The sequence below is a fragment of the Pungitius pungitius genome, chromosome 5, assembly GCF_949316345.1.
Source record: "Pungitius pungitius chromosome 5, fPunPun2.1, whole genome shotgun sequence".
Lineage (NCBI taxonomy): Eukaryota > Metazoa > Chordata > Actinopteri > Perciformes > Gasterosteidae > Pungitius > Pungitius pungitius.
Window position 1 is genome coordinate 7,719,462 of NC_084904.1, and position 27,545 is coordinate 7,747,006.

The 27,545-nt window shown below is 44.0% G+C and overlaps 1 protein-coding gene and 1 long non-coding RNA gene across 3 annotated transcripts; one reads left to right on the plus strand and one right to left on the minus strand.

Annotated features, from left to right (window-relative positions):
* The first annotated feature begins 3,139 nt into the window (after positions 1-3,139).
* On the plus strand, positions 3,140-27,531 carry fam169ab (family with sequence similarity 169 member Ab). Of its 2 annotated transcripts, none has more exons than XM_037482669.2 (11): positions 3,140-3,431; positions 14,623-14,759; positions 15,199-15,384; positions 17,789-17,960; positions 18,067-18,246; positions 19,450-19,572; positions 19,734-19,861; positions 19,947-19,977; positions 20,299-20,383; positions 23,268-23,346; positions 23,432-27,531. In XM_037482669.2, the coding sequence occupies exons 2-11, from the start codon at positions 14,625-14,627 to the stop codon at positions 26,621-26,623; spliced, it is 4,311 nt and encodes a 1,436-aa protein (XP_037338566.2). In that variant the 5' UTR covers positions 3,140-3,431; positions 14,623-14,624; the 3' UTR covers positions 26,624-27,531. The 2 variants fall into 2 exon arrangements, with proteins under 2 accessions (XP_037338566.2, XP_037338567.2); XM_037482670.2 differs by having other exon boundaries at positions 19,761-19,861.
* LOC134129050 (uncharacterized) lies at positions 20,400-22,060 on the minus strand. Its single transcript, XR_009956230.1, has 3 exons — positions 21,752-22,060; positions 21,592-21,666; positions 20,400-21,490 (listed from the first exon to the last, which is right to left on the minus strand). It is a non-coding gene; the product is annotated as an uncharacterized LOC134129050 (long non-coding RNA).
* Positions 27,532-27,545: the final 14 nt, after the last annotated feature.

Sequence of the window (27,545 nt, forward strand, 5' to 3'; positions counted from 1 at the left end):
GTATTTCGAAGGGAATGACTGTATACTTGTTTAAAGAGTGCGTCCTCGGAGTGCACAGAGCCTGATCTTCACGGCGGTGGGACCCAGTCAGGGGCCTCACATTCCCGTATCCAAATACAAGCTCTCATCAGTCCCCCCATTTCCTGTGGCGATGATGCCTCGTACCTCCACGGAGCACCTGGCAAACAACCTGTCTTTGTTCCTGTGGAGTAAAGCGGGACTCAAGAAGCCAGCGATGTGTGTGTGAGAGAGTGAGTGGTGTGGCTGTGGTGTGGGGTGGGGAGGGGTCTGTATGGATGGGAAGCTGGTAAATAAATGTGCCCTTTGGAACAGTGCATGTATGGTCAGAGGTTAAACGGGTTTACTTGAGATATGGTATGCATCAGACACACCGACCTACCCACCTGAATGAGAAACTTGGCTGAATGTCTCATTTATGACTCCGGAGTTATGGTGTGTGTTTTTGGACTCACTCACTCTGTGGCGGCATTCACTACTTTCAGCATTATGCAGCAAAAAGTGTTTGCAGGTTTCTTTCTTTCTCTGTTGGTACCGTGGGCTGACTTCTCTCTCATTGGCCTACCTCAATGCAAATATCTGCCTGGGTACACAGCCTGAGCAAACAAACAAGTGGGAGAGTCACGAGATACGAGGTCAGCGTGGCTTTTAGACAACTGTTCGGTTTCTTGGGGGGTGGGGGGGTCAGGGGCTGCTGTCCTCTATGATCGACCCCCTGCGCTTATGTGATATTTCTATTTCTATTATCTATGTTTTTTTTATTCAAAGGGCACCAGGGTACAGGCCAAAAACATAAATATCTCATTTGATGCTCCAAATGATTTTAGCTGATATGCATCTAGTCCCTTGGCCGGTCAAAATGAGCATTACACAACAACGAATAGAGGGGAGTGATAAAGAACACACAATACCAAGCTAAAGAGTGGCACATTACCCATGACCCATAAGAATATCGACGCCGCCGCAGAAGACGCAGTACACGGCGAGGAGCAGGTGCGCTCAATTAACCCGGCAGATATGGACACGAAAAGCCTGCTTTATAACTGATATAAAGCCGATGGAGGAGGAAAAAGGATCTCAGGGCATAATGGAGGTCTGGTCTGTCAGACCTCACTACATGAAGTAGTGGCCTGGAATAACAATTGACACACTTTCCTAGAGAACACAAACATTGATTCATTTAATGAGGGGACAAGAACTTAAGAAAAATCCAATATACGAGACATCAACGTTAATGTTTCTGCTTTCCTGATTGGATGAAAAAACATACATGTTTTTTTTACTTGAACATAACATTTCACAAAATATATATATTTTTCCATCCAAGCAATCAACTGTTGGAGTTTAATGGTGTTATCAACTACCTTTTTACTACTAGGGCCTTCAAAATGTTATTTTTATTATTATTATAATTATTTAAAAAAAATGTATTTATTGAAAAGCTACAGCTACAAAAAGAACTGGACTGATTGAGGAAAACCAAACTGGGTGAATGTACTGGTTGTTATGGAGTTGAACGTGACCAGCCAGCAGCTTGATGATGTCCATAAAGACAGCTTCCGCCTCTACTCCACATACAGGTTGGTTATTTACAGTCATACATGCAGATTCAGTCAAGTATGTACCCATGTGTTGGGGAGAGCTGGATGGGCATAGCGGCCAATTGAACCATCTATATTTATGGTATTGTGAGGTCTCATTTTGGTATGAAACAAAGTCATTTTTCATGTTCTTTATTTCGGCAGTTTATTTCCGTACTCCCCTCCCTAGTAACCAAGGATCCACCCAACACTTACAGAGTCATCTGAACTACTTAAGTGGAGGAAGGATGCAGAGTTCGGGTCAGGGTCCTACTAGTGGGCCTCCAACCGCCTTCTAGTGGACTGTGGAGGTACTGTTTGAATTCACTTTTGAAAATGTATTTTGGCTAATTTACTGTGATGTTCTATTTTCTAACAGCAACTCAGACAAAGCATAAAATAAATGAGCAGTTCTACGTATTAATATCAGTCCTCCAATATGGAAACACTACCTAGCAGAATGGGTCCTCTGGACAGAATGACACCAAAAGGATTCTTTGAAAGGGAATATTTAAAAAAAGATGAGGTCTTGCCAGTAAAAGCCCCAATGTCAGTTAGTAAATAAAGGATTAATTATACAATTTTTAATTGTGAGAATAAATAAATTGATGAGTGATCATCTCAGCCTTCCTTCACTTAGGGCTGGTTCCCATCTGTGGAGGCCTCATGAGCTCACTTCCATTACCTGGGGATGACTTTGGGGAACCACATCTTCATTTTGGACTTTTAGATGACTGCACATTGTTCATGCTGTAGTAATTGCCCCTACTTTTCTATATATAGTTGGCACAAAACAGCAACGTATGGCTCACAGGAAAAATCCTGTTAATCTAATGTATTTGTTGTTGTGCAGCACTGGTACCGTGGGGCAGTGGGTGGTGTTCTGCTGCTGCTGGTTGATGTGGAACCCGAAACAGGCTGACGTTTGAGTAGACAGCACCACCTGCTGGGACCAAAAGAACTTGTGTAACAAGCACGTTAGCTTCAAAAATAATAACAATCGAAGAAGCAAATCAGTGACACAGTTGTGTTGTCAAAAAGGATTACACAACAGGAAGCACAAACGACATTATTCATTATTATCTGTTCATGTTGTTAGATTTCATGTACAAATCCCCCTGGTAAATGAAACAGGATGCAATGTTACACCATACATTTGTCAAGTTACTCAAATGAGCTCTAATTTCTGTTTACACATCTGTAGCACAGGGGACAATCTGCCACATCGTCACTGCTGACCTTTTTATATCACATCCTGAACGTGGTTTTGTACTTTTGCTGGTAAAAGAGAATTCATTTGAAGATAAAAAAAAGACTAATCCTTATGTACCCACCAAATATTATGTTTTATTAGTTTATACATTTTGAGATTTATTCAATAGACGCGTTTTAAAATAGTTTGTCCACATAGTTTGTAAAGACAGCCAGCACAACGCCACCAACACGTGTGTGCAGTTTTGAAGATGCTGACGTGATGGTGTTAAGGATTATGGGGTTACATCGGATTATAGATCAGTTATATAAAGCAGTTGCACGGGATTGGTGGCCAGGAGCGAGCATGCGCACTGAGCCTCGTGCCCCAACAACACAAGACAGCTGAAGGGTGTTTATGGTTAAAATTTAAATTTAACAGTGGGAGTTTTAAAGTAGGAAAACGCTTCCTGTGAAAGAGTGCAGGTTCTCCGCGGAGTGCAAGTTCTCCGCGGTTCGGCTCGCCTCGGCAGTGCTCGGCTCGGTTCTTTGCGCGCGCCTGCCCGGTTTGGTTCCTGAACACTTTGGAATTCGGAGACAAGAAAGCAGGACGACTGCGGCATCTGCTGGAGTGGAACTCAGGTATGAAAGCCGGACTATCGCAAAGGCGAGCGGGTACACACACGACAATGCGACCCGTCAGCTGGAGACTCAACATAGAGTTTCTTTTATCGGGGACAAAATGTCCTAAAGTCAACATTCCGTCCAACCGCCGCGCGGCTCCTCAAACACAACCCGGTCCTTTATATCGCGAGACTTATAAATAGTTCCCCCCCGACATTTCGGTATTTTGTGTTGGGGGGTAAACACAGAGACACTTGTTACCTGTCTCCGCTCTAACACGCGGACCCAAGGTCCGTGGTGAGTTTCCATGTTCGCATCTGTTGTTGGGACACTAGAACGTGCCCGCTGAAAGCACGCACACAGACACGCACAAGCCATCCCCACTCCCACCCACTTTGGGAACGTAGTGCACATTTCCACGCAGTAGTTGTTTCTGTGCGTTAAGGAGATGAACATAAACACAATAAAAAGTGTTTTTTGCACCTGAAGTCCGCATTGAAGGCTTGGACATTGACACAGAAGCTGAGAAGAGTCTCCTTGAAGACACAGCAGAGACATGGGGAGATGGTTGATGGGTGGATTGGATGCTAGTCTCCACTCGCTGGCCCCAGGGTACTCTGGCCTGCTTTCACCACACCAGACCCATTCATGCACACAGCAGCTTTCTCTCTCTCTCACACACACAGAGACTTTCTGCTCTGCTGCTGATGCTCACTGACAGTGTTTGTGTCAGAGGGGAACACAGGACATGGGATACACATAACGGATGCTAGTGCCTGCTGGATGATTTATGAAATAATAAAATTTGCCGTCCACATCTGTAAAATCACATTTTTTTATTTGCATTCAGAACAACCAGCGTAACTGGTTTCTCATGGGGTCATTAGGGTACAGATCAGTGGCAGCTGGTCCATAGAGGGCAATGTGGCGTGGGCCTACCATAAGAAACGGAAAATAAAAAAGTTGTATTCATTTTTGTTGTTTACTATATAAAAAATACATTTTACAAATGTCAATATTTGTGTTTTTGTGTGTCACAATGCGGCTGGTGCTGGCTAGTGTTGTTACCTCCGACCCTCCTGCTTCGAAGCTTGTGTCGAAATATGAACCAGTGCAAGGCGAAGCAAATGTATCGGTGCTTGGTTCGTTCGCTGCTGATCACGTGATCAGTGACGTCCGAAGCTTCGTTCCGGCGCACAGCCACGTGACTGCTTCGATTTTTATTCAAATGGGTGCGAAACAGGGTTCAGGCTTGTCCGTCTGATACAGTCAAAGTCAGTGTTTACAATGGAACCTGTGGCAAAGAGGTCGCTCCGAGATGTGGGAGCTCTTCAATTTGATTTCTTCTAACAAGGTTGGCAATAGGAAGGCAAAGTTGTGTTGTGTAATTATTAATTAATTATGGATGTTTATTATATCTCAATAAAAATCAATAATTTCATGCCCCATCCCAAGTTACTGACATCACACGTGACATTTAGCCTCTTCTGGGTCCAAGCGCTCCGCTCGTCCAGATCTAATAACAATGGCGGAACCTGTTAATTTATTTACGATCACGTCCTACTTTAGTGATGCACCCTTGGAGGTCAAAAAGGGTTTAAGCTTAGTTTAGTCAATTTAGTAGTATGATCTGACACAGCCCCGGGCTAGCAACAGTACAGAAGTATTGTTATGATAAACAGCGCTGGCAGCAATGTGTTTTAGAAGTGTTTAGGGTGAGGGTTAAATTGTTTTCAATACAGGTGCACGTTGAGGGTCAGGCAGTCAAGTACAGCACATGCGAGTGCCCAATCGGCAGAGTGCCATCATATGGCATCTTTGTTGATTTGGGCAGAAAAAAATCCCGCTAGAATGACAGTTCAATCAGGAGAGACTCGTTTAATAGTAATACAATAATTTATTACACAAGCATAAAATATGAATTGTGCAAGGTCTTTGGCGATTGGACTCCATCATGACGTACTATCCCCGGAGGCAGGGATAGTGAGGTCCGAAAAGCCCAATCCCCAAAAGATATTTATTTTCTACGAATAAGTAAGTAAGTAAATAAATAAATACCTTACCCACTGCCGTAGTGAAATTCCTAAGCAAACACCAAAAGTTAGTCATGACAGAAGTTAAACTTTCATGGGTTGATGTCAAACCAGAGGTAAGAGATCTGGTGAGTCAAAGAATAGAGGACGTCGCAATGGACTGCCGATCGCCCACCAGGTATAACAGACTGAGACCTAGAAAGAAGGTTACCTGGATGGGTCTTATGAAATCGGCCCCAGACCTTGAAACTTATGTTGCCTTGCTGGGACTTACTCACTCGGCCCACATCCTTCGCATGATGACCTCTTGATGGGACCCTACGGCCTCTCTTCTAAGGGAGACTGTAAGGAACCACAGCGGTCCACTGTAAGGGGAAGTGACCTTCCCACATTGCCAAGGTAATACACCACCACCACCAGTTATATGCATGCTTACCTGCTCTTTTGCCGCTTCAGGGATCTCTGCTTTGCAAGTACAGTGTTATGGTCAGGGCGGAGGAACGTCACAGCAGCCGCCGCCGCCCACACCTTGTCAGCTGTGAGCTTGTCACTGGGACGCCCTGGTTAGCTGCTGCAGCTCTAGCCCTTATTATCTGTATAGAGCGTGTGTAGGACAGCCCCTAGTGGAGCTTTGAGCATGGGCCAGGTCCGGAACCGCATGGGCGGCGATAGGACGTCTGGAGACGGGAAATTGCAGAGACCTTTCGCAACCTGCCAGTGACTCGTTGCCGAGGTCAGCGCAGGTTACTACCTGCTCTACCTCGAGTGCCGGTGTGCAACCTGCGAAGATAGGGGGGTTAAAATGCTTAACAGTAGCCAAAGCAGATAGCAGCTGCCATTCACTGTGCTAGTGCAGTTGCCGTGGCCGAGAGGATCACAACTCTGTTCATGTCCCCAGTTTTTTTTAGAGACGTGCTGGCTCTTGCTTTCCCATATTCCTGGAGCTGTGACCGAGTCCGCCAGATGGTCGTGTTAGGTTCAACGAAGCAATGTTAGCTTGACTGTTCCCGACTGTTCATTTGTTTCCGCCGTTCGTGGACAGATTTGTCCCGTGTTCTCCTGCAGAACTTCAGACCCCTTGACCAGCCACCCGACGTTTGCAGAGATCTCCCCCCATGAATTAGAGTCCATGCGCTAGCATCACATAGAGGACGGCCGGGTAATGCTAAGCGGGGTATAGCTTTGCACCGCAGAGCTTCAGCTGAGCGTTACGTTAGCAGTTTAACATGTGGAGCGTCGACTTGCCTTACCGAGTGTTAGCCTTTTGAGGGGCTACTATGCTGCTTATTGGACGGAATGCTGCGTGTTTCCCAGGCGTTGGAGATGAAGGAGATTCCCGTCCTCGATGTCCCGCAGTAGCTGGAGAGCTCGTCCAGGGTGTAGCGCTCTCCCAGTTAGTCCGCGTAGTGGGTGCTTGTCGCTCCCTCAGAGAGATCTAACGTTAACCCCTAACAGCACGACTGTTTATGCCCTGGCTCTTAATAAAGCACTTGTAGTTTGGCTTCTTGACTTATTCGTACTTTCTTGCTTCTTGTTCTGTACCCTCTGCTGAATGCATTTTTGTCCCTTGGATTATATTTTATGCTGAATGACATTACATAAAAACTAGCGCTGTCAAAAATAGCGCGTTAACGACGTTAATTAGTTGTTTGTTGTTAATTACGTCAATTTTTTTAACACATTTCACGCATGCACAGTGTGACAAATTATTCAGGTCAGGAAAGTACCTCTTCCTCTAGGGAATGCATTTCATCATATACAACACATTACTGCCACCTGTAGGCATATGTCAGGCCGTCAGATTCAGCAAGTCATTTGCGCCAGTCCACGCTGAATGTTCGTTTGGCCATTAACCAAATCAACCTCAGATCATTTGACCAACACAATAGCAAAATGTTCCAACACGTTGGAATTCGACGCTGGAAATGGTCAAGCGCGTAAGCAGAAATCAAGAGGCCGTCATCGCCATACTTGCCAACCTTGAGACCTCGGAATTAGGGAGATATTCAAAGGACGGGGGGGGGGGGGGGGGTGCGGGTGCTAGCGGTCTAGCGATCTAATTGCTGCGCTCGACTTCAAGGTGTAACCTTTATTATTGTTCGGTCTGAAACGGCGCGCCCAGTGACGGATGGTGTAGCAATATTGTTGTTCGGGTGGAAATCGGGAGATATTCGGGAGAAAGGTCGTTCCGGGAGATTTTCGGGAGGGGCTTTGAAATTCGGGAGTCTCCCGGAAATATCGGGAGGGTTGACATGTCAGGTCATCGCAGCCCTGGACCATCAGGAGCACAAACTCGTTTTGCCGACCGCAGCAGAGTGGAATAAACTGCAGAGGCTCGAGACCCTTCTAGAGCCATGCAGGTAAATCAGTCTGTAACTTATCAAATAACATTGCTTTGATTATTTTCTGGAATGAATTAAACCAAGTCAAATATCAATAACATGTATTTATGTAAAAAATAATAATGATGATAATAATAATTATGTATCTGTGTCCTGTTATTTATCTGTATGCATTTCAGAAAGAAAAAATGGTTAGGACTCAGGTGTAATTGCAAATAGTGATTAATCCTGATTAATCCACTGAAAATTCTGATTAATTTGATTGAAATGTTTAATCATTTGACAGCCCTAATAAAAACATAATGGGCTCTTTCCGATTCACTCAGCCCGTCCTAGTGCGGATGGCAGGGAGGGATTGGCTCGCTCTCTTAAGCTTAAGCTACATTTGAATGTCACTTGTTTTTTTGAACTAGACTTTTTTTGAACTTGTTTATTTAAACAACTCGGGACACAGCACTGCGGCAAGTAAAGCTATTATATCCAGTGTAATTTATCACTTACCACTATCTTGTCTTTTTATTATCCTCCTCTTCCTTTTCTGGCTTCCTGAAGCATAATTCTGCTTCATGATGACTGCCGACCAACGAGGTTTTGTATTTTGCAGTTTGTCGTTGCATTTTATTCTTAACCAGTCGTTGTCTTGGGGCCCCATGCCAGCTCGGGGACCCAAGCAGTTGCTTATTTTGCTTGCCTTGTCGCGACGGGCCTGTGCGTGTGTCGTAATTTCTTCCCAGTACCGCTCACCGCGAAGAAATTTCTTACCGGTGCAGCGTACCAGCCAGTACTGGCTTACTTTCACCACTGGTAACGTTACACACAAATTTCCCGTTGGGGATGAATTAAGTATACATCTACAAACCAAGACCAAACATAACCAAATTATTGCAATTCAAGAATTAGTACTAGTAGTATTTCTGTACCCTTGTAACTCTTTGTTTCATCCTGGGATGATGTCATCATCCAGATTTAGCTTATTGATTAGTCCATTTAACTGGCAACTGATTGCCTGGTTTCAAACTTTAAGAAGAGCAGCGTGATAGAAAGTCAGATTGTGTTAAGAATGGAGCAAACAACGTGAGCTACATTGTGCAGTTTCATTGCTAGATTTTAGGTATGGTCCAGAGTCCAATCTTATATGTTGTACTACTAATGGATACTATAAGACGACATATTCATTATATACCTCTTAATCCAAGGACAGGATGAGACTTTTCATCGTCTCCAAGCTTTGAGATTTTTGCCATTTTTATAGTTGCCTCCGGCAGCCTATAGAAGTCTCTGTGGACCCGAATGTCATGGACCAAAAAGTTGACTAGTTCATCAAGCTCATTATTTTTGAGGTTTAGAATCTGGGACAATGTTGCAATGTGCTTTCAAAGATGTGTGGACTTAAGATATTGAGAATTCTTTGCACCACAACAACTTGCAAAAACCCTGATGCAGTCCTGTCCTCTATAGAAGCTTAAAGCGGGGCACCGTGGCTTTCCAAATAGGAAAGGGTTGTCCTTGTGCACATTACACAAGTCTCTTTCGTCTGCAAGAAGTGTTGTTGCACTGACAACTTCAGGGTTTAACAAAACAGCCACTTTTCTCCCTCGTTTGCCCAACATTTCTACACTGCTGAAGTGCTTGGCCAGTTTTTGCTAAAAGGGGGAGAGGCCAAGTCTGGTCTCTTTTCTTGAAAGACTCAAGTGTCATTTTTCAGACTTCTCCAGCACGACGTCTGTTGAAGACAATTATTTGAGCTAGGGCTGCAACAACGAATCGATGAAATCGATTAAAATCGATTATTAAAAGCGTTGGCAACGAATTTCATTATCGATTCGTTGTGTCGCGCGACTATTATGTTTGAGTATTAAAAGAAAGTTGCGCGCGCCGCGCAGAGCTGAGAAAAAAAAAGTTGAGCGCTCACGCAGCAGAACAGAAGAAAAAAAGCTCCGGCCAGCAGAGCGTTGCTAAGAAAAATAAATAAAAAAGAGCAGAGCTGAGGTAAAGGAAAGACCATCGGAGAGACCCGTAATACTGTTCTGAAACCAATGCGATCTAAATCCTCCCAGGTATTTCACACTGAAATGGGGGGTGCGGGTCCTAGCGGGCAACGGGGGGGGGGGGGGGGGTGCTGCGGTTTTCTTTGCAGCGCCAGTAGTTTTACGTTCTAATCGCCGCGCTCGACTTCAAGGTGTAACCTTTATTATTGTTCGGTCTGAAACAGCGCGCCCAGTGACGGATGGTGCAGCAATATTGTTGTCCGGGTGGAAATCAGGAGAAAGGTCGGTCCGGGATATTTTCGGGAGGGGCTTTGAAATTCGGGGAGGGTTGACATGTCTGATTGTAAGATATGCAAAAGCGACATGGCCTGGCACGGGAGCACCACGGCAATGATTCATGATTTTGTGCCTAATATATTTAATTTGGCGGCTGTAAAGTATACATCATGCGATGTGTGTATGTTTTTTGTGTTAGTCCATTTTATTTGCTTACTTAGGGATGTTCAAGGAGCAATCTGTTAGTGCAAAACATATTTAGAAAGTGCACAGTCAGTTCTATTTTTCAATAAAGGGTTGGAAATTAATGTTTTTACATTTTTTATTTTTTTATCCGATTCATCGATTAATCGAACAAATAATTGACAGATGAATCGATTATTAAAATAATCGTTAGTTGCAGCTCTAATTTGAGCGAGCGTCACTCTGGCACGCTCAGTATACGTCTGTGGAGACTCGTGCTTTTTCAGATCTTCAACAGCATCAGCCGATTTCTCTTCCAGGTGCTAACGAAGAAGCTGCACATCCTGTGTGAATGGTATGGTTGAAGGTTTATTGAACTTGGCTTTGCTTAAAGTAGAAAGAGGATTGTGGGAGACAGGTTCTGACCATTCCTTAGAGCATAGTTTTGTGAATCGCTCCGATACCATCATCATCTCTTCATCTTCTGCTGCAATAGCCTTGCAGAGGATAATGTCACCAATCTTCTTTAGCAAATGCCCTAATTTCAAGGCAAGACTCAGTGTGCGATAGGAGTGTATCTCTTCATTGTAACCAGCAACTTCTTTGACAGCCTCAATGACTTTGTAAAAATTGTTTGGCTTGACAGCATCTTCAAAACTAAAGATGGAAAAAAAAATTCTCAAGCTCAACAACAGTCTGCCCATTTTCCGAACCTGCTGTATGATGTATTCAAATTTCGTTGAATAACTTCCATGTTTGTTGTAGAACACATGTGTCAAACTCAAGGCCACATCTGGCCCGCGAATGAATTATCTTTGGCCGTATGATCAAATCTATTTACTATTTGAGCTGGCCCGCTGGTATATCGCACGCATCACCATAATACTACAAATCCCACAATGCTCTCCGTGTGTTGGTTTAGAGGGGGGGGGGGGGGGGGGTGACAGTGGTCCCTCTTCCAGAAAGGTATAAAAAGTCTCTGTTCCCCTCTCCCCTTTGTCAGATCTTCCTGCTTCCTCTGAGGGAGAAGGAACAATCTTTCCCTTTTCAGCTGAATTGTAGTCATTTGACTTCTGTCTGTACTTACGGCTTGTGTTGATGATCTCTGTATTCTTTATCATTTTTCCATATTCTAGTTACTAATAAATACTTAGTCATGAAGCGAGTTCAAGATACTTTTGATTTCTCACAGGGCTTCAATCCACAAATTTCCACCACACTCGGCTTAGTGCCGGCCCTGGCTCGCTTGGGGTGTCCGGACGGCGTTCTGGTCACCCCCCTCGCCGCTGGGAGCAGGTGCTAGATTTGCCTGCCCACCTCCAGGCCACACAAACCACAAATGAGCTTGTGAAAATTAAATATTATTTAACTGGAAATACTAACTTCTGATAATGAAGTTCTAAATATGCATAGATGCACAGAGTTCCAGTAGATCACCATTAGAAGCAGTAGCCTTCACTTTAACGGGTGCTTAACGATAATATGTAGAGATGAGCGAGTACAGCATTATCTGTATCTGTATCTGTTGAACCATATGAATTATCTGTATCCGTATCTGTACTCGGATTGGGCGGGGCCTAACCCGAAAGTGGGCGGGGCTTAACCAGGAAGTAGGCAGGATTTAACCCGTAAATTGTCAGATTGTCTTGAAATGGGCTGGGCTTTAACCGTTATGCTCTTTTTTTGACCGGCAGAGAGAGGGAGAGAGAGAGTATCTGGCTCAACTCTAGCATTTACATTATACTAGGGTTGCCTATTGCTAGCAGGTAAGCACTTCTGAGCCCCTGAAACTCCCTAATTTCTTCTAGTTTTTAGTTCTAGTTTTTTTTGTTGTTAATTGTTTTTCCTGTTGCGATTCCCGGAGCTCTGTCACCAGAGATGAGCTTGTGAACATCCATGGAACAACTCCAGTGTCCAGAGTTATTTCCAACTTTTCTTCCTTCCTTTGTGGAATTACTGGACATTCTAGGTGCGCTCACCTTTACTCATGCGGTGAGACGCCAGAGAAGCGGAAACGGGCCGTCTCGTTAGTGTGTCTCCGCAAGCGTGATTCTCACACACTGCTGCCAGGCATCTTTCTCTCCAACGTGCGCTGACTGTGCAACAAACTGGACGAACTTAAGCTGCTGGTGAGAAGAGACAGAGACTTTTCTTCATCCTCCGTTTTGTGCTTCACGGCAACCTAGCTCTGTGGATCGATACCGGACGCAGCTGCGTTCGTTCCCCTCCCCTCTTTTCCCTGTACACCAACAGCTGCACCACCAGTCACCAGTCCGACAAGCTCCTGAGGTTTGCGGATGACACCACCTTCATTGGACTGATCTCTGGTGGTGATGACTCCGTCTACAGGTGGGAGTCTAACCACCTAGTGATGTGGTGTAGCCAGAACAACCTGGAGATCAACGCACTAAAGACAGTGGAGATGGTCGTGGACTTCAGAAAGTACGCAGCCTCACCTTCCCCCCTCACCCTGTGTGACTCCCCCGTCACCACCACTGTGGACTCCTTCCGTTTCCTGGGCTCCATCATCACCCAGGACCTCAAGTGGGAGCTGAACATCAGCTCCATCACCAAAAATGCCCAGCAGAGGTTGTTCATCCTGAGGCAGCTAAGGAATTTCAACTTGCCAAAGACGATGATGCTGCACTTTTACACAGCGATTATCGAGTCCATCCTCTGCTCCTCCATCACCGTGTGGTACGCTGGAGCCACAGCCAAGGGCCGGCTGTAGCGTGTCATCTGCTCTGCAGAGAGGGTGATTGGCTGCAATCTGCCGTCTCTTCAGGACTTGTTTGCTTCCAGGACTTTGAAGCGGGCTAGAACATTTTTAGCTGACCCCTCTTTGCCAGTACCATTTGCTGAAAAGCAGCCCCACACCATGATCTTCCCACCTCTAAACTTCACTGTTGGTATGGTATTTTAGGGTGATGTGCAGTGCCATTTCTCCTCCAAACATGGTGTGTATTATGGCATCCAAACAGTTCAATTTTGCTCTCATCGGACCACCCTACATTGTGCCAGTATTTCCCTGGCTTTTCCAAATGTTGTGCAGCAAAGTTTAAACCAGCTTTAACATGCTTTTTTTTCAGCAAGGGAGTATTGCCAGTGTTGGGAAAGTTCACTTTCTACATGAACTAGTTCAAAGTTCAGTTAATATTTGAACTAAGTTCACAGTTCCAACTAGTTCAGTTCTTTTTTTCCATATGTTGCTGCAAGCTATTATTTTTCAAAATTATTGCCACAGCCCATATAGAACCACAGACAGTAATTATTTTATCAGTTTTAACACTGAAGCTATGCATCAGATTTAATCTTCATATCCAATTTCGAATCCTTATCCAACCAGGGTTTACATTAGCATTGAGGGGACAGCATTTCCCCATTGTTGCTTTAATGTTGCTGTCCATTCATTCCACACTAGCAGCAGCTGCAGCGTTCACTCCTCACGCTTGAATGGTCTTTTTTAAATGAGGAATTATTAAAAGAAAAACAGGACAGTAATCATTAAGGTGCAAATGTTTGCAAAGAAAGGTTCCTCCCATCCTCACCAACCTTGTCAGTAACATTTGAAACGTGACCTGAATCTGACGAATCTGATCGGACAATGACAGATAATATGTTATTAACACTGAAAACTACTTTTGCTGTGAAATAATTTGTTGAACCCCCCCCCCCCCCCTCTTTCTACCAGTTGGTGGGGCATTGCCCAAATCGCCCCTATACACCATCCGCCCCTGTTTTTTGGTGAAATGATTGTCTTTCCACTTCCGTATTATGGCCCCAACAGTGATCACTGGAAGATTCAGAAGCTTGGCATTGGTTATAGGCGCATTTCTATCATTGTGTTTTGCAACAATTGGGTTGCGAAGGTCTTGAGACAGCTCTTTGCTTTTACCCATCATGGGATGTGTCTTGTGTGACACCTTGGCAATGAGACCTTTTTGTAGGCCATCAGTTGGGACTGAACCAGCTGATAATAGGGTCTGGATTGCTTTTTAATTACTGATAGTTATAAGGCTGTTGTCTTGGCTTTCCATACCTCCCTTTCTTCATGTGTTCAATACTTTTTCCCTGTGTCATTTGACATTTTATCATTACACATAACTTGGGTTGTTACCATCTGGTGAAACTTTCATGTCAATAGCTCCTTTGGAAATATATTTACTGAGAAAATGGTGACGTGTTCAATACTTATTTCACCCGCTGTATATTGGACCCAAATCTGTACTTTAATATACTTTAAACATTCTCCGTTTGCTGCTGGATTTAAAGTGTGATTTTGGGCGTACATAAATTGACTGCTGGTTTGATGGTTAAAGATGTGTTTAATAACTTCTGTTTTTGGATGTCCTCCGCTGCCTCTCACTGCCCTCCGTGTGCTGTGTAGGAATGAAGTTCCCCGTGGACCTTCTGGCTAGCGTTAGCCAGACAGAGCTGGAAAGTTTGGCCCACAACTACATGAACAACCTCCTCTACAGTAACCCAGACTCCCCTGAACACCTCATCCTCTCTGACTCCACCCAGGTAAGACCCACCACAAGCTGCACATCTGCCCCCCACCCGGTACAGAGCTTAGCCATCATCCTCCTGTTTCCCACCACCTCCACCGTATCCACCCCAGCAGCACACTGCTCGTCTTCTTGATCAGTAAAATTACCTTTTTGTAAAGTGCCATTTACATGGTATTCCTCTTTATAGTTCTCCACCACTCCAACAGCTGCTGTTAGTAGTTTCTTTGCAAATTCAGGGTTCAACACTTGTAAACTATGTGGTGTATCATCGTAAAGTAGGCTACCCCGCAGAATACAAAATAGGGAAGTCTGATCCAATCGCAGTCCCATTGCTGAATCTTTGCAATGGTGCAAAAATATGGTTATAGAACTAAAGACCATCATTTATAAGTCCAGTGTTCCAAAGTCAACTGGTGTGTTGACGTCTGGTCTGTCGGTCCTTCTGTCCTCAGGTCACCATTAACATTTCCAGTGTGGGCTTCACCCCTCTCTATGGATCAGGTGACAGGCAGATGGTCCTGGCCCTCTTCTCCCCCAGCAACCCGTTCACCGCTGTGGCCCTGTTTCTGCTGGACCGCTGGTGGACGGTGGACGACATTCTCAAGACGGCAGACACCACACGGGGCGGAACCGTGGAGGTACGAGGGGTGTGTTTGCTGACTGGAGGCCGTTCCTCTGGCACTGTTTTCAATGTTTCAGGTTCCCATGCTGATTGGGTGTCACCTGAAGTAGAGTTAACAGCGATTGCGGGCTGGCTCGTTAGCGTCTTAGCTTGTTGTTGTTGTTGTTGACTTGACTGATCATTTTTTTTTCTAGCGTAACTTATGCTGCATTCACACCAAAAGCGAAGCCAATTTTTTGTGTGAGTAGATTCCATGCAAAGTCGCAAATGTGGCATATTTTAAACGGGTGGCGCAAAAGATGTGGTAAAAAAATCAGCCGACGCTGTCGCGAAAGCCAGTCAGAGTTGAGATGCTCCGCTCGTCATCACCGCCGTCCTGCTGTCACAGCGTGAATACACTTTATGAAACAACCGCTCACCGCAGACACACACACAGCTGACACTGAACGCCTCCAGCAGAGGTGTTCATGCGGACCTTCTAGTCTCGTTAATGAAAGTTAGCATAGATTTGATCCGTTTTCGTCTCGACATCTTAGTCATGGAAAACAGGTTGTTTACAAATAGTTTTCGTCATAGTTTTCGTCACCAAATTAACACTGTTGCAGTCCCGACGTTTGTGTAATCCACACAACAAATAAAGAGCAGAAATAGTGGTTATTTACTTCCATTGTGCAGGAAATGATAACTGTAGCCGTATATAAGCCACGCTCCATTTCAGGCGTGAATGAAGCGAAAAAAATGGGACGCGAATTAAGCGAAATACGAAAGCGAAAATTTGCTTCAGCATTAAGTCGGCTTCTACAAAACTGAAACCCCTCCAAACAGACACAGCTTCTCTCCTGGGCACAAGTTGTGTTTGTGCATCTCTGGTCTCTCGTTTCTCCTGTATCACTCTTTTACGTGTTTTCATGTAGCAACAGAGTTACTTCTTGTTTGCGAGCTGTAGCCAGCATGCAGTTCGGCGGGGTAATTTTTATAAATGTACAATTATTAGTGTTAAATTGTTTGTGTCACAAGCTGTTGTGTTAGTGTTTTAACCTGTTAAAGAGAGTTTGTTGTGGGTTATTCTCAACACACGTAATAGAACTAGCTCCGATCACTGGGTGCTCCCTGATGATGTGTGAAAATAAAATCTGCCACCTCCCGAAAAGCAACGTCAGTTGTTATGGCATAACACCGGTATGAGCCGGTATGCCGCCCAGCCCTAGTTGTGACTATACACACTAGCACAGGACTGAGCCCAAAGTTTCATATCCTCAAGCACGCAAGATATGTCAGGTGTCGAGGGTGCAGGTTGAAGGAAGGCAGGCAGGCAGGACTCAAACGCAGGATTCAGATTTCCGGAGTGTGCTCTTTATTTTGCACCAAAATGAACACGAGCCAAAAGAACATGCACCAACAATGACTGACATTAGACATTGACGCGACCAGGGACAACAGGCACATGGGGCTTAAATACACAAGGGAGGTGCAGGTGATTGGACACAGGTGGAAACACTCAGGCAATCACAGGACAAGGCAGGAAGTGAAGTTAACCCAGGACCACAAGGAACATTAAACTTCAAACTAAAACAGGAAGAGAGACCAAACCGTGACAAGATAACGCTTTTTCACACTGACTTGGGTTGGCAATAGATTGAGGCACAGCAACAGTGCTGCTTTTCTTTTAATAAAGTCCATAAGTTTAAGTATTAAACATTGCTGGATATACAAAGAATATTGCTTCATTTTATTCCTTTTTTGCTTTTATTTCGTTGTTTTCAATCCTGTAGGAGATAACGGACCAGCCCGACGTACACAACCCTTTGTCCTATGAATTTTCCCACAATGGAACTCAATTATCACATATCTTAAAACACTGGATAAGCCACACCCCCTTTCTGGCGCAAATGACGCAGAATAACCACAAATAGTCGGGCGAGTAAACTCATGCGGGCAAAGCGTTGCGAGAATTTGCTTCGCTTTTGGTGTGAACGTACCTTTACCCCTTCATTTCAATTACACACACACACAAACACACACATTCCATTTATTTGATTGTTTATAATCATGTCATAGGTGTCATTGGTTAGTTATTATTGATTATCTTGATCAATATATCCGTAATACTTTAAAGAACGTGTTTACATAATCTAGTGCATCAACTTAAACCTTCACAATTATTTGCTCTTAATGAGAAGAAATCAATTACGAGACTCAAGTGTGAATGGTTGTTTGTCTCTATGTTAGCCCTGCCATTCGCCGAAAACCTATCCGGGGGGTACCCCGTCTATCTCCCTATGTTAGCTGGGATTGACTCTAGCCCCTGCAACCCTGTATGAAGGATGGGCGGCTTCCAAGATGGATGGATGGATTTATATTACCCCCCTTCCTGAAGTTGTAGACCTAGGAGAAACACTATTATTCTACTTGTTTCACAGGTGAAGTCTTTAGGAGAAAGAATAGTTTTATACATCCTCAATCGCATTGTCTATCGAGCCAAGGAGATGAGCTCTGAGGAGCTCCCCTTCCTCTGCCATGGGGAAAAAGATTACGCAAAAATCCTCTGGAATAATGGAGAGGCTGTTGGCTTCTACTCAGTCAAGCCTGCAGGTAATTCATGTGATGTTCAATGCATCAATCTGCACATTTATACACCTGGTTTAGTCCCTGTGTTGGTTAATAGTCCTCACGACTATGCTTTTTGTGTCTCTTGTAGGCAGCTTCTGTAGTTCCTTTTCAACCAGCAGCTATCAGCTTCCTGTGATGGACTCCCTCTTCATTAGAAAACATCTGCGTCGTCAAGGCTTTGGCCTCCAGATGCTCAAGGACTTTGTGCTAAGTTTCAGAGAGGACTGTCTGGGGTTGAGGTACCCCCTGACGCAATTCATGTATAAAGGTACGCAAGTCCACCCTGCAGCAAGTACACCCTAGTAGGGCTGCACAATTAATCAAATCTGAATCGCAATTATGATTTTGGCTGCTACAATTAAATGAGCATAATCTTCAGCGAGGTTTACGTTTAAAATGCGTGCTCTGCTATCCTCTTAACAGTCAGCCAATCCTCAGGGGGAGGCCGAGGGGGGACGAGTCATGCCCGCACTCTACAGCGGCAGCATTAAAGAAAGTTCTGTCCCTACTGGACTCCAGTCTTGGTAGTAGAGTAGAGAGACAGACAACAGAATGTGGTGGAAATTTGTGGATTGAAGCCTTGTGAAAAATCAAAAGTATCTTGAATTTGCCTTGTGATTAAGTATTTATTACTAATTAGAATATAGAAAAATTATAAAGAATACAGAAATCATCAACACAAGCCATAAGTACAGACAAAAGTCAAATGACTCAATTCAGCTGAAAGGGGAAAGATTGTTCCTTCTTCCTCAGAGAAGCAGGAAGATCTCACAAAGAGAAAAGGAGAGAACAGGAGTTTTATACCCTTCGAAGAGCAACCTGTGTTGTTTCAGCACAAACCCCCAGGACAGAGGAATGTACCCAGATGTCGTAAAGTGACCCTCCCTTAATGGCGCCCAGTTAATAAACATTTGACATACAGATCAGGATAAGTATCAGTCAAGGCATCTATGGGTTCCATCTGCTAAGACAAGATGCCCTCAGGAACTAGGCTAGGTCACACCAAGTTCTTGAGAGAGTCACAATATGCAGCTCAACAAATTCTTCCCAACACAGAACAGAGAGCATACTACACAGGTGTGAAGGTAAATACATCCAATGCCACAGGCAGAAGGCCATGAGCTGGTGCCACGAAAAAGCATCTTCATTGTATGTCTGGAGGTTTTTTGGAGTTACCAAGAACAAATCAAATGCACGCAGTGCGTTAGAGTTGGGTCTGTGCCACATAACCCCACAACCAACATGTTCAAACATCTGAAGAAGCACTACATGACGAATGCATCAAGGCCAAAGCTGACGTCTTCTCACTGAATCTCCGTCAAAGTCCAATGACAACACAAAAAACATAACAGCGACCCTCCCTCTGAATCTACTTTGTTACTGTCAGTTGTGTGTGTGCTGGTATTCATAGGGGCATAAACAACACATTATTTCATTATTTCATTTCAATGCACTCCTCTCTGTTCCCCAGTGTGTGAGAAATACCTGTGTCAGTACCCAGGGGACACAGACATTCTGTGGGAGGTGAAAAGCATAGGCGGGCCCAAGCAGAGGACCAACATCTTCAAAAAGCTCCGGGCCATGAACCAGAGGAGTAAGAAAGAACACAATCTGAATTGCGGAGCTAGAACATTAGAATCCCTTCAGGATTTAATAAGAGATTTGACATTGTTGACGGTGTCATCTTGGAATTGAAATGTGTCAATAATTTGTTTGTTTTTTTACTTATCAAGTATGCCTTACCCTGTTCCTCAGCGGTATCCGCGGGTCTGTCCTTTGCAGAATCACTTGTGATTACTGAGAGGATGGAAAAGGAGGTGTTGGAGGCAGTCAGCACTCAAATAAAAGATTCCATCCCCGTTGAATGCACGGTGGAAATTGTGGTACGTTATTATTCCTTCCAGTTTGCAGATAATGTATTTGAGAAAGAGTAACTCTATAAATGCTCCTGCTCCTTTTGATTTGTAGGAGGAAGCGACAGCACTGAGCGCTACCAAAGGTGAGCAGCATTTTATATCCACGCTGTTTGTTCAAGGAGGGACTGTCACACACTTATTCTGCAGCACTGTTCTGGATATATGGGGGGGTGTAATTCACCTCTTGACAGTGTGCACATAGGGGTACACAAACACACTAGGCGCCAGAGTAGTTGCACGCGGCATTATGCCGCCTTGATTTAGTCAATGGTCATGTGTAATGGTGGAACTTCTTTTCTTTTTTGATTTCGGAATCTTTGTGTGAAAGGGTCTTTAGCTTGTATATTCACGTTTGTATTGTTTAGAGAGATAAGGTCCCAATGTACCAATGTGAACACTTTCAGAAGCAGAAGTGCCACTCACTGCCTGCAGTAGTAGTGGCTCCAAACAAAGGAAGATTGGAGAAGAAAAGACAGAAAAAGCCATCAGGTCTGTATGAATCAAAGCATGTTACCAAGAATGGATATTGTTAGGTCCATCGATACTTGTACATAAACAAATATTTTATGCTGAGATCTCAATTGCAAACAAACTCGATGGAGGCGACTACAGGTTATTAATGATGTCACTCACATCTCCGGTGTTTGATCAGTCTGAAGCAGCTAAGCCAATTAGCATAATGATTTCAGTTGTGATTGCACTGTTCCGGTTTTGTCTAGGGACAGGGAGGAATCAACTGCAGATAGGGATGGGAATTGATAAGAATTTTACGATTCCGATTTCCTTATCGATATTGCTTAACAGTCCGATTCCTTATCGATTCTCATATGGTGAGGGAATAAGTACAAATTGTTTGTTTGTTATAACTCGCTTTAATTAACTTTAAGCCACACCACAAAGTATACACTAAGTATGTGTAGCAACCTCAAAACAAACTTAAAGTAGCTAAGTTATTTCTCAAAGTAAAGTGCTAGAAGAGTTTCTTTTGTGGAAATTGTTAATTTTCACATTCATTGGTCAATGGTCCAGACAAAAAAAAAAACTGCCATTCATGTGGCATAAAAACTAAAAACACAAACTGAAAACAGTCAAGAAGAGCTTCTGCCTTTTAGAACATTTAACAGTGCTCATTTGGATTCAACCTGAAATCAAAAAATTCAACTCACTCAACTGAGTTACAATCAATACAAAGAAGTCTTCAGTCAAGACCAAAACGATCAACTCAGGTAAATCAACAATTTTGTGCAGAAAAATGATCATGTTTGCCCTCTCAGGAAGGATACAAGATCTTTCTCGACTTAGGGCGTCTCCAGCAGTGGAGAACACCCTTTCAGAAGGGGTTGAGGATGCTTGGACACAGAGATACTTCTCAGCTAGAGCTGAGAACACTGGCAAGGTGTCACTCTTCTTCTACCACCAGAAACTGGCACTGTCTTTGGTTGGAATGGAAGGAAGGCTTCTGTAAAGCTGGATTTCATGCTCCACTCTCTGGGCTGTGGAGACAGGGGGCTGCTGCTGCGTGGAAAGCAGCTTGCTGTCCTCTTCTTCAAAAAGTTTCTATAGGTCTGTCCTCTTTTTCTGCTTTACAGGTGGCATCTGAAATAATGACATAACCACAAGCTTTAGTTTTTAATGAAATAGTGTAATAATCCCTGCGATCTATCATCATTCATCACAATAAGCTACAATAAACTTACGTAATCCTCCTCCTCTTCTTCTTCTTCTCCATCCTCTTCTTCTGCCTGCCCCTGTGTCTCTCTTTGCTATGACAGCTTGAGAAAAAATTTACAGTGTAAAAACCAGAGAGCAAGAAGAAAAGCTCTCAGATATGGTAAAGGCATTGTCAAATTCAAGTACCTTCTCGATCTTATCTGCCTCTGTGTTTGCTGCAACTGCTGATCTGTCCCAGATTTCATCCCTGTCCATTTTAGATTTAAATCTGGGATCTAACACAGTGGCTTCCTCCAGGAATGCCTGGATATCATCACCCTTAAATTTGAAATGGAGGACAAACAACACAAATTTAGAGGAAAATGTGAATGACAATCATATTTAATTGAAATTGCTGTTCCGGGGGTGCCCAAACCTTTTCATACCACTGTATTTTTTTTGCTCCATTTTAAAACACATGATACTGGACAAAATACAGCAAATAAACCTACTGAAATGCAGAGGCATTTACTGTGGCAAACGGGTACAAACCCTTTACCACAAACTTAATCACTGCTCTGTGACATTTGTTTATCCTCGCCTGGGTCATTTTATTCTTCTCTGTCTCTGTAAACAGAGTAGCTAGAGGTGCACAAGAGATATTTGCTGTAGCCTCCGAGCCAGCCAGACTCTGGCCGTCATCATCATCATCTAAATTTGATGTACAATGACAATTGAGATTATTATCGTTATATAGTAAAAGTTTACTCAATGAATGAATGAAATGGCACGCCGCTCACATTAACTAAGTAAAGTTAGACACGTTACCTTTGGGATTAATAACAGATGGTGTCCTGTTAGCTCCGCTGCTGCTTGACTCAATTGTCGTGTCGCTAAGTAGTAGTGTATCAAACACGTGACAGTCTTGCAAATGAATCGCATGCTGGGTGGCCAAATATTTCTGCATGTTGGAGGAAGTCCCTCCCCTTGACAAAATTGAACTTTTATAACTGTTGCAAGTGACGGTATTGAAGTCTTTTTGTGTAAAATATAGCCAAACTTTGGAGCACTTCAGTCTCGGTGGCATGTTTGCTGCGTTCTGAATCAAAACAAATGCAGTGGGTGTGTGACGTCATTTACAATGAGCGGCATCGTTAGGAAGACATGCGAGCGATTCCAAGGAATCGATTCACTGGGCACCGGTTCTGAAGAAGAACCGGTCATCCCTAACTGCAGACTTCCAAAAATCCAAATGCCAACAAACAAAAGAGGACCAAATACAAAAAAGACAATTAACTGACAAGGGACACACCTGCTTTAAATACACCTGGGAGGTGCAGGTGATTGGACACAGGAGGAAACAATCAGGGACACCACAGACAATCACATTCACTAGGGAAACACAGTAGGGCACGAAGTGAAATTAACCCAGGGACACGAGAGGTGGGAAAGTACTAAATAAATGTTACTGAACCCACACTGACGTGTGTATTGTGGACATAAATGGGTCCTAAATGTTATCATCATCAGTAAGTGACAACAGTGTTTGCAATACAATGCATTTGTATGCAGTTGCCATCAAATAAATTCATCCTTTTCATTTCCGGGATTACGTGTCCCAAAGCCAAAGGTTTGTTTTGAATGGGTGTTGATTGTTGTGACACCATCAAATCCTCACACTCTGTAATTCTTGAAATTAACAAGTGATCTCTCCTCGTTTTAGAATTGAAGATATTGAAGCAGAGGACATTTCTGCACAAGAGAAGACAGAACTGCAAGTCTCCAACTTGATGAAGGCCGATGTGTGTATATGCAAATTCCCATTAACATGCTTGCAGATCAGAACAGCAATTTGGTCACGATTCAATGACCTTTGTTTATTTTTAGGGTACATCCACTGTGGCTTGTGAAGAGCAAGGTGAGCATACGCTGGACCAACCGTCCACCGTCCTATCCCAACGAGACCTAGAAGAAGCTGGGGTTACATTAGCACCTACGAGCGAGGAGCCACAAGTGGAAGATGGCGCTCCCCAGAATCTGAACAGCAACTTCTGTGACTCCCAGATAACAGTTGAGAATGTGGCATCAGAAATCAGGGAAGAGTTTCAGCAGGAAGAAGAAACCCTGGAACATGTGGGGGAGGGAACTCAAGTTGGGGTCCCCGATGAAAAGTCTGAAGAGAGAGTAACACAACAAGAGCCAACTGTATCAACACGTGCAACGTCAGAGAATATTGTAACTGGAAAAACCGGTGGAGCCAATGTAAGGGCTGTGATAGCTGTAGACCATGTAACCACCACACGTAGATCTACTCAGCACAGCAAGCAAGAGGATGTAGGGACAACTCTGAGAAGAAGCATTAGGAACACCCTTCCATCCACACTGAAATACCCCCTTCACAGCCAGAAAGTATCTGAAGAATCAGAGAAAGAGCCCGCTGATGTGGAAGAGCTAGTGGAGGAGTCCGCTGTAGCTGAGAGGGAACCACAAGATGAAGAAGAAACCTCCATAGAAGAGGATGTAGTTGCAGTGAAAGAATTATCTGAAGAAACACAACAGCTGGAAGATGAACAACCCAAAAGTGAAGAGCAGATGGTGGAAGACAGCCAGCCTCCAGATACTGCAACAAAGGAATGTCAAGATGAAGTAGTAAGCCCCAAAACTAAGAAAGAACAAAAGGGGGAGCTGCAAACATCAGTGATACAGAATGAGACCCAAGAGCCCCCTGCTGAAGCTTCTGCTGGTGACAAGAAAGCAGAGGAAAAGGAAGCGTACAAACAGATGGCGCAAGAAGGTACCGTTCAAAAGGCAAAGGAAGCAGCAGTGGACATTATACCCTTGACTGAGGAACACACTGTTTCTAAGATTTGTAAAAATAGTGAGGCAGACATTCCAGTAGAAGATTCTGCTGAAGGGAACCTTCCACTAGCTGAGGTAGATGAGGCAGTGAAACTGGAAGATAACATAGATAACAAGGATAACATAGATGTGGAGAATGAGGATGTTGTTCAGAGCATAGCTGTAGTCACAGCCGCTGCAGAGGATTTAGCACCAGAAGAGGCAGGGACACCATTACCTTCACCAGCCACACACTCAGCTGTACTTCCATCAGTCAAAGACGGGGGAACGCCGTCAGCAGAGGAGCAACAGAGTGAGGAAATGGCAAACCAGTTTTCTTCCCTCCGCAAATTGACAGTGGTTTTAATGGACCTGCAGAAACCCAACCACGGCGTCCAGGATGTAACAGAAGCTAAAGAGGGCAATATTGTACAAAAGACTGCTGCTAAGGCTGAAGGGGAACTGAGGGAAAGGACCATGGAAGATGAAGACACAGTAGCACAGGAGAATGTTGCTATGGATATAACAACAACTGAGAAGGAAGCGTTAGAAGACGAATCAACGATAGTTGAGGTGAGCAAGGCAGAGGTGGGAGAACCCATGACTAATCTGGAGGAAGGAGAGAGACTTGAAGAAAGGGATCCAACTGAAGGAGACAAAAATATAGAGGCAGAGGAAGCTGTCAACCAACACCATGCTCAGGAGGAGGGACCTATCGATGATGAGGAAAAGACCATGTATGTTGCAGAGGAAACAGTCGCAAAGCGAGATACAGTGAAAGGAGAAACGTCAACCTCCACGCCTGAAGTGGTAGAAAGTGTACAGCAGATAATGTTGACAGCAAAGGACGGGCAGGTAGAAGATGTATCCGAGGAAGATGCCCCAGTTGTTGAAAGAGTTCTAAGAAGTGGAGGAAAGACAACAAGAAGTAAAACCACAACAAAACACGATGATGCGAAAGTGGAGAAAAGAACAGAGGAAGGTGAACCAGCAGCCAGCATTCGAGTTCTGAGGAAGGGAAGGAAGCCAGCAGATGGAGCAACAAAACCTAAATCCAAAAGAGCTCATACAATGTGTCAGGGGGAGCGAGAGGAAGACGACGAATGTGCTCTACCCGATGTGGCACAAGAAGAGGAAACCATAGCTCTGCTGGAGGAAACCGACAAAAAAGAGGAAAGCACAGATGAGAAGATTGAAGAAAACAATGCCAATGAGGATGCACCTCAGGACGAAGGAAACACAGAGCCTGAGCTCTGCAATGTGCCAGAAGCTGTTTCAGGAGAATCACTCACAGATCAAGAGACAGTGGGGGAGAAAGAGTCTGCTGCAGAGGCTGCTTTTGGGGAAAGAGCTGAAGAGACACCTAATATAGACAAGGCAAAGGTTAGTGATGCCGAAGAAGCACTGTCTGTTAAAAGTGGTGAAGAGGCAGTGAGAGCCATATCAAGGAAGGGAAGACGGTCTGCTGCTGCTGCACCGGGACATAAAGCCAAAAGAGCCCGCACACAGTGTCAGCAGGAGGAAGTGGGAGAAGAAGAAGCCCCTCCTGCTGTAGTAGAAGAGGAAAAAGAGGCTGGGCAGGAATCCCCTGAGGACAAAGCGATAGAGCGAGAGGAAATGGTGAAAGACAAAGATGTGGAAGAGGAAGAGTACACCGTGGGAGATGCAGAGCAGACGAAGGACGCCTCGACGCGGGAAGAGGACGACAGGAGTGTGGAAGCTGTGAGTGGCAGTGTTAATATCCCATCTCCGTCAGCCGAGGACGAGGAAACCACAGTCGTGGGACAACAGAAAGCATCACCAAGATCCAAAAGGCAGAACGACGACTCCACACGGAGATCTGTACGGAAAAGGCCAAAAGTGAATTACCAGGAAAACGAAGAGGGGGAGCGAGATAAGGGAGGCACTGACGAGGAGGAAGAAGTTACAGTAGCATTCGATGGGGACCACGGCAACAAGACAGCCCAATGTTCCTCAGAGACAGCTAAGGAGGCAGAGGCAGCAGGCTCAAGCAAAGTAGGCGAGGAGGAGAAGGAGGAACCTGTAGTGATTGGGAAGAGAGTTTTAAGAGGCAGGTCAGTTCCTTCCGTGACAATAACACCGCAGTCCAGATCCAGACGCCGCAGCGTTAAAGTGTCCAAAGAAAACAGCCCTCGATCGGCGCACAAGAGAAAAGGCCGCAGAGAGTTTAGAACCTTCACAATGCTGTCGTTGACAAAGACACATGTGTGCAATCACTAAACCGGCAAAATGCCAAAGAAAACAGAACCATATATATATTAATACTAAATGTTTCTATTGACCCGGCACCTGTGTGTCTCACAACTCTTATCACCTGTCTCTGTTTTCTAGAAACAAAAACCTATCCCGCAATGACCGTTAGAATGACATCCTATTCCTATATGTTGGATTTAAAAAAGCGTTCTTTGCCTTGTCCCAGCTTGTATGACATTTAAGGTAAAAACACCCAGGTATGATCAAGAAGAAACTGGGTTCATTGAAAGAAATCAACACTTGTTCAAGGTCCACATCGGATTTCTTTTGAATGTTTTCGTGTGGAGAATTATTTTTAGACTGTAAGACTGGCCACTTACAAAACTAAACTATAGGTTTTGGTATTTTTTATTCAGCATCATTCAAAAACATCCAGTTTGGTGAAATCAAGTTTGGCTCCAATTTTTTTTTACTCTACAAAAGGGTCAAGATATTTTCAATAGCTTTTTAATGTTTTTCTATTTTTTTATTACCAAAACACGTTCATGTTTTACAAATATCAGCTGAACTCAGGTCTTCATATAAGCATGTTCTTTCTTTCTATATACACTTCAAATAGAGATTTTCCAATATGTAACCAACTGTCATTCCATTTTGTAATAACATTGTAGAGAGGACGATTATCTCTATCTATCTTAGTATTGGTTTTAATACTGTGATTATTCTGTCAACATTAGACATTGATATGACTTTATGTTTTGCTGTTGCTGGCTGCATCACTTGGCGGATGACTTTTATTTAGCTATAGTAGATGATGTAAACCTTTTACAAGGTCTTTAAGGTTATTAACTGAATTTGTCGGTGTGGACTTGCTTTTATCTGTGAAAGGACTTTCCATGAGCTGAAATTGTGGCAAATAAAGGTTTCAAAAGATAGTATTTCTACTAGT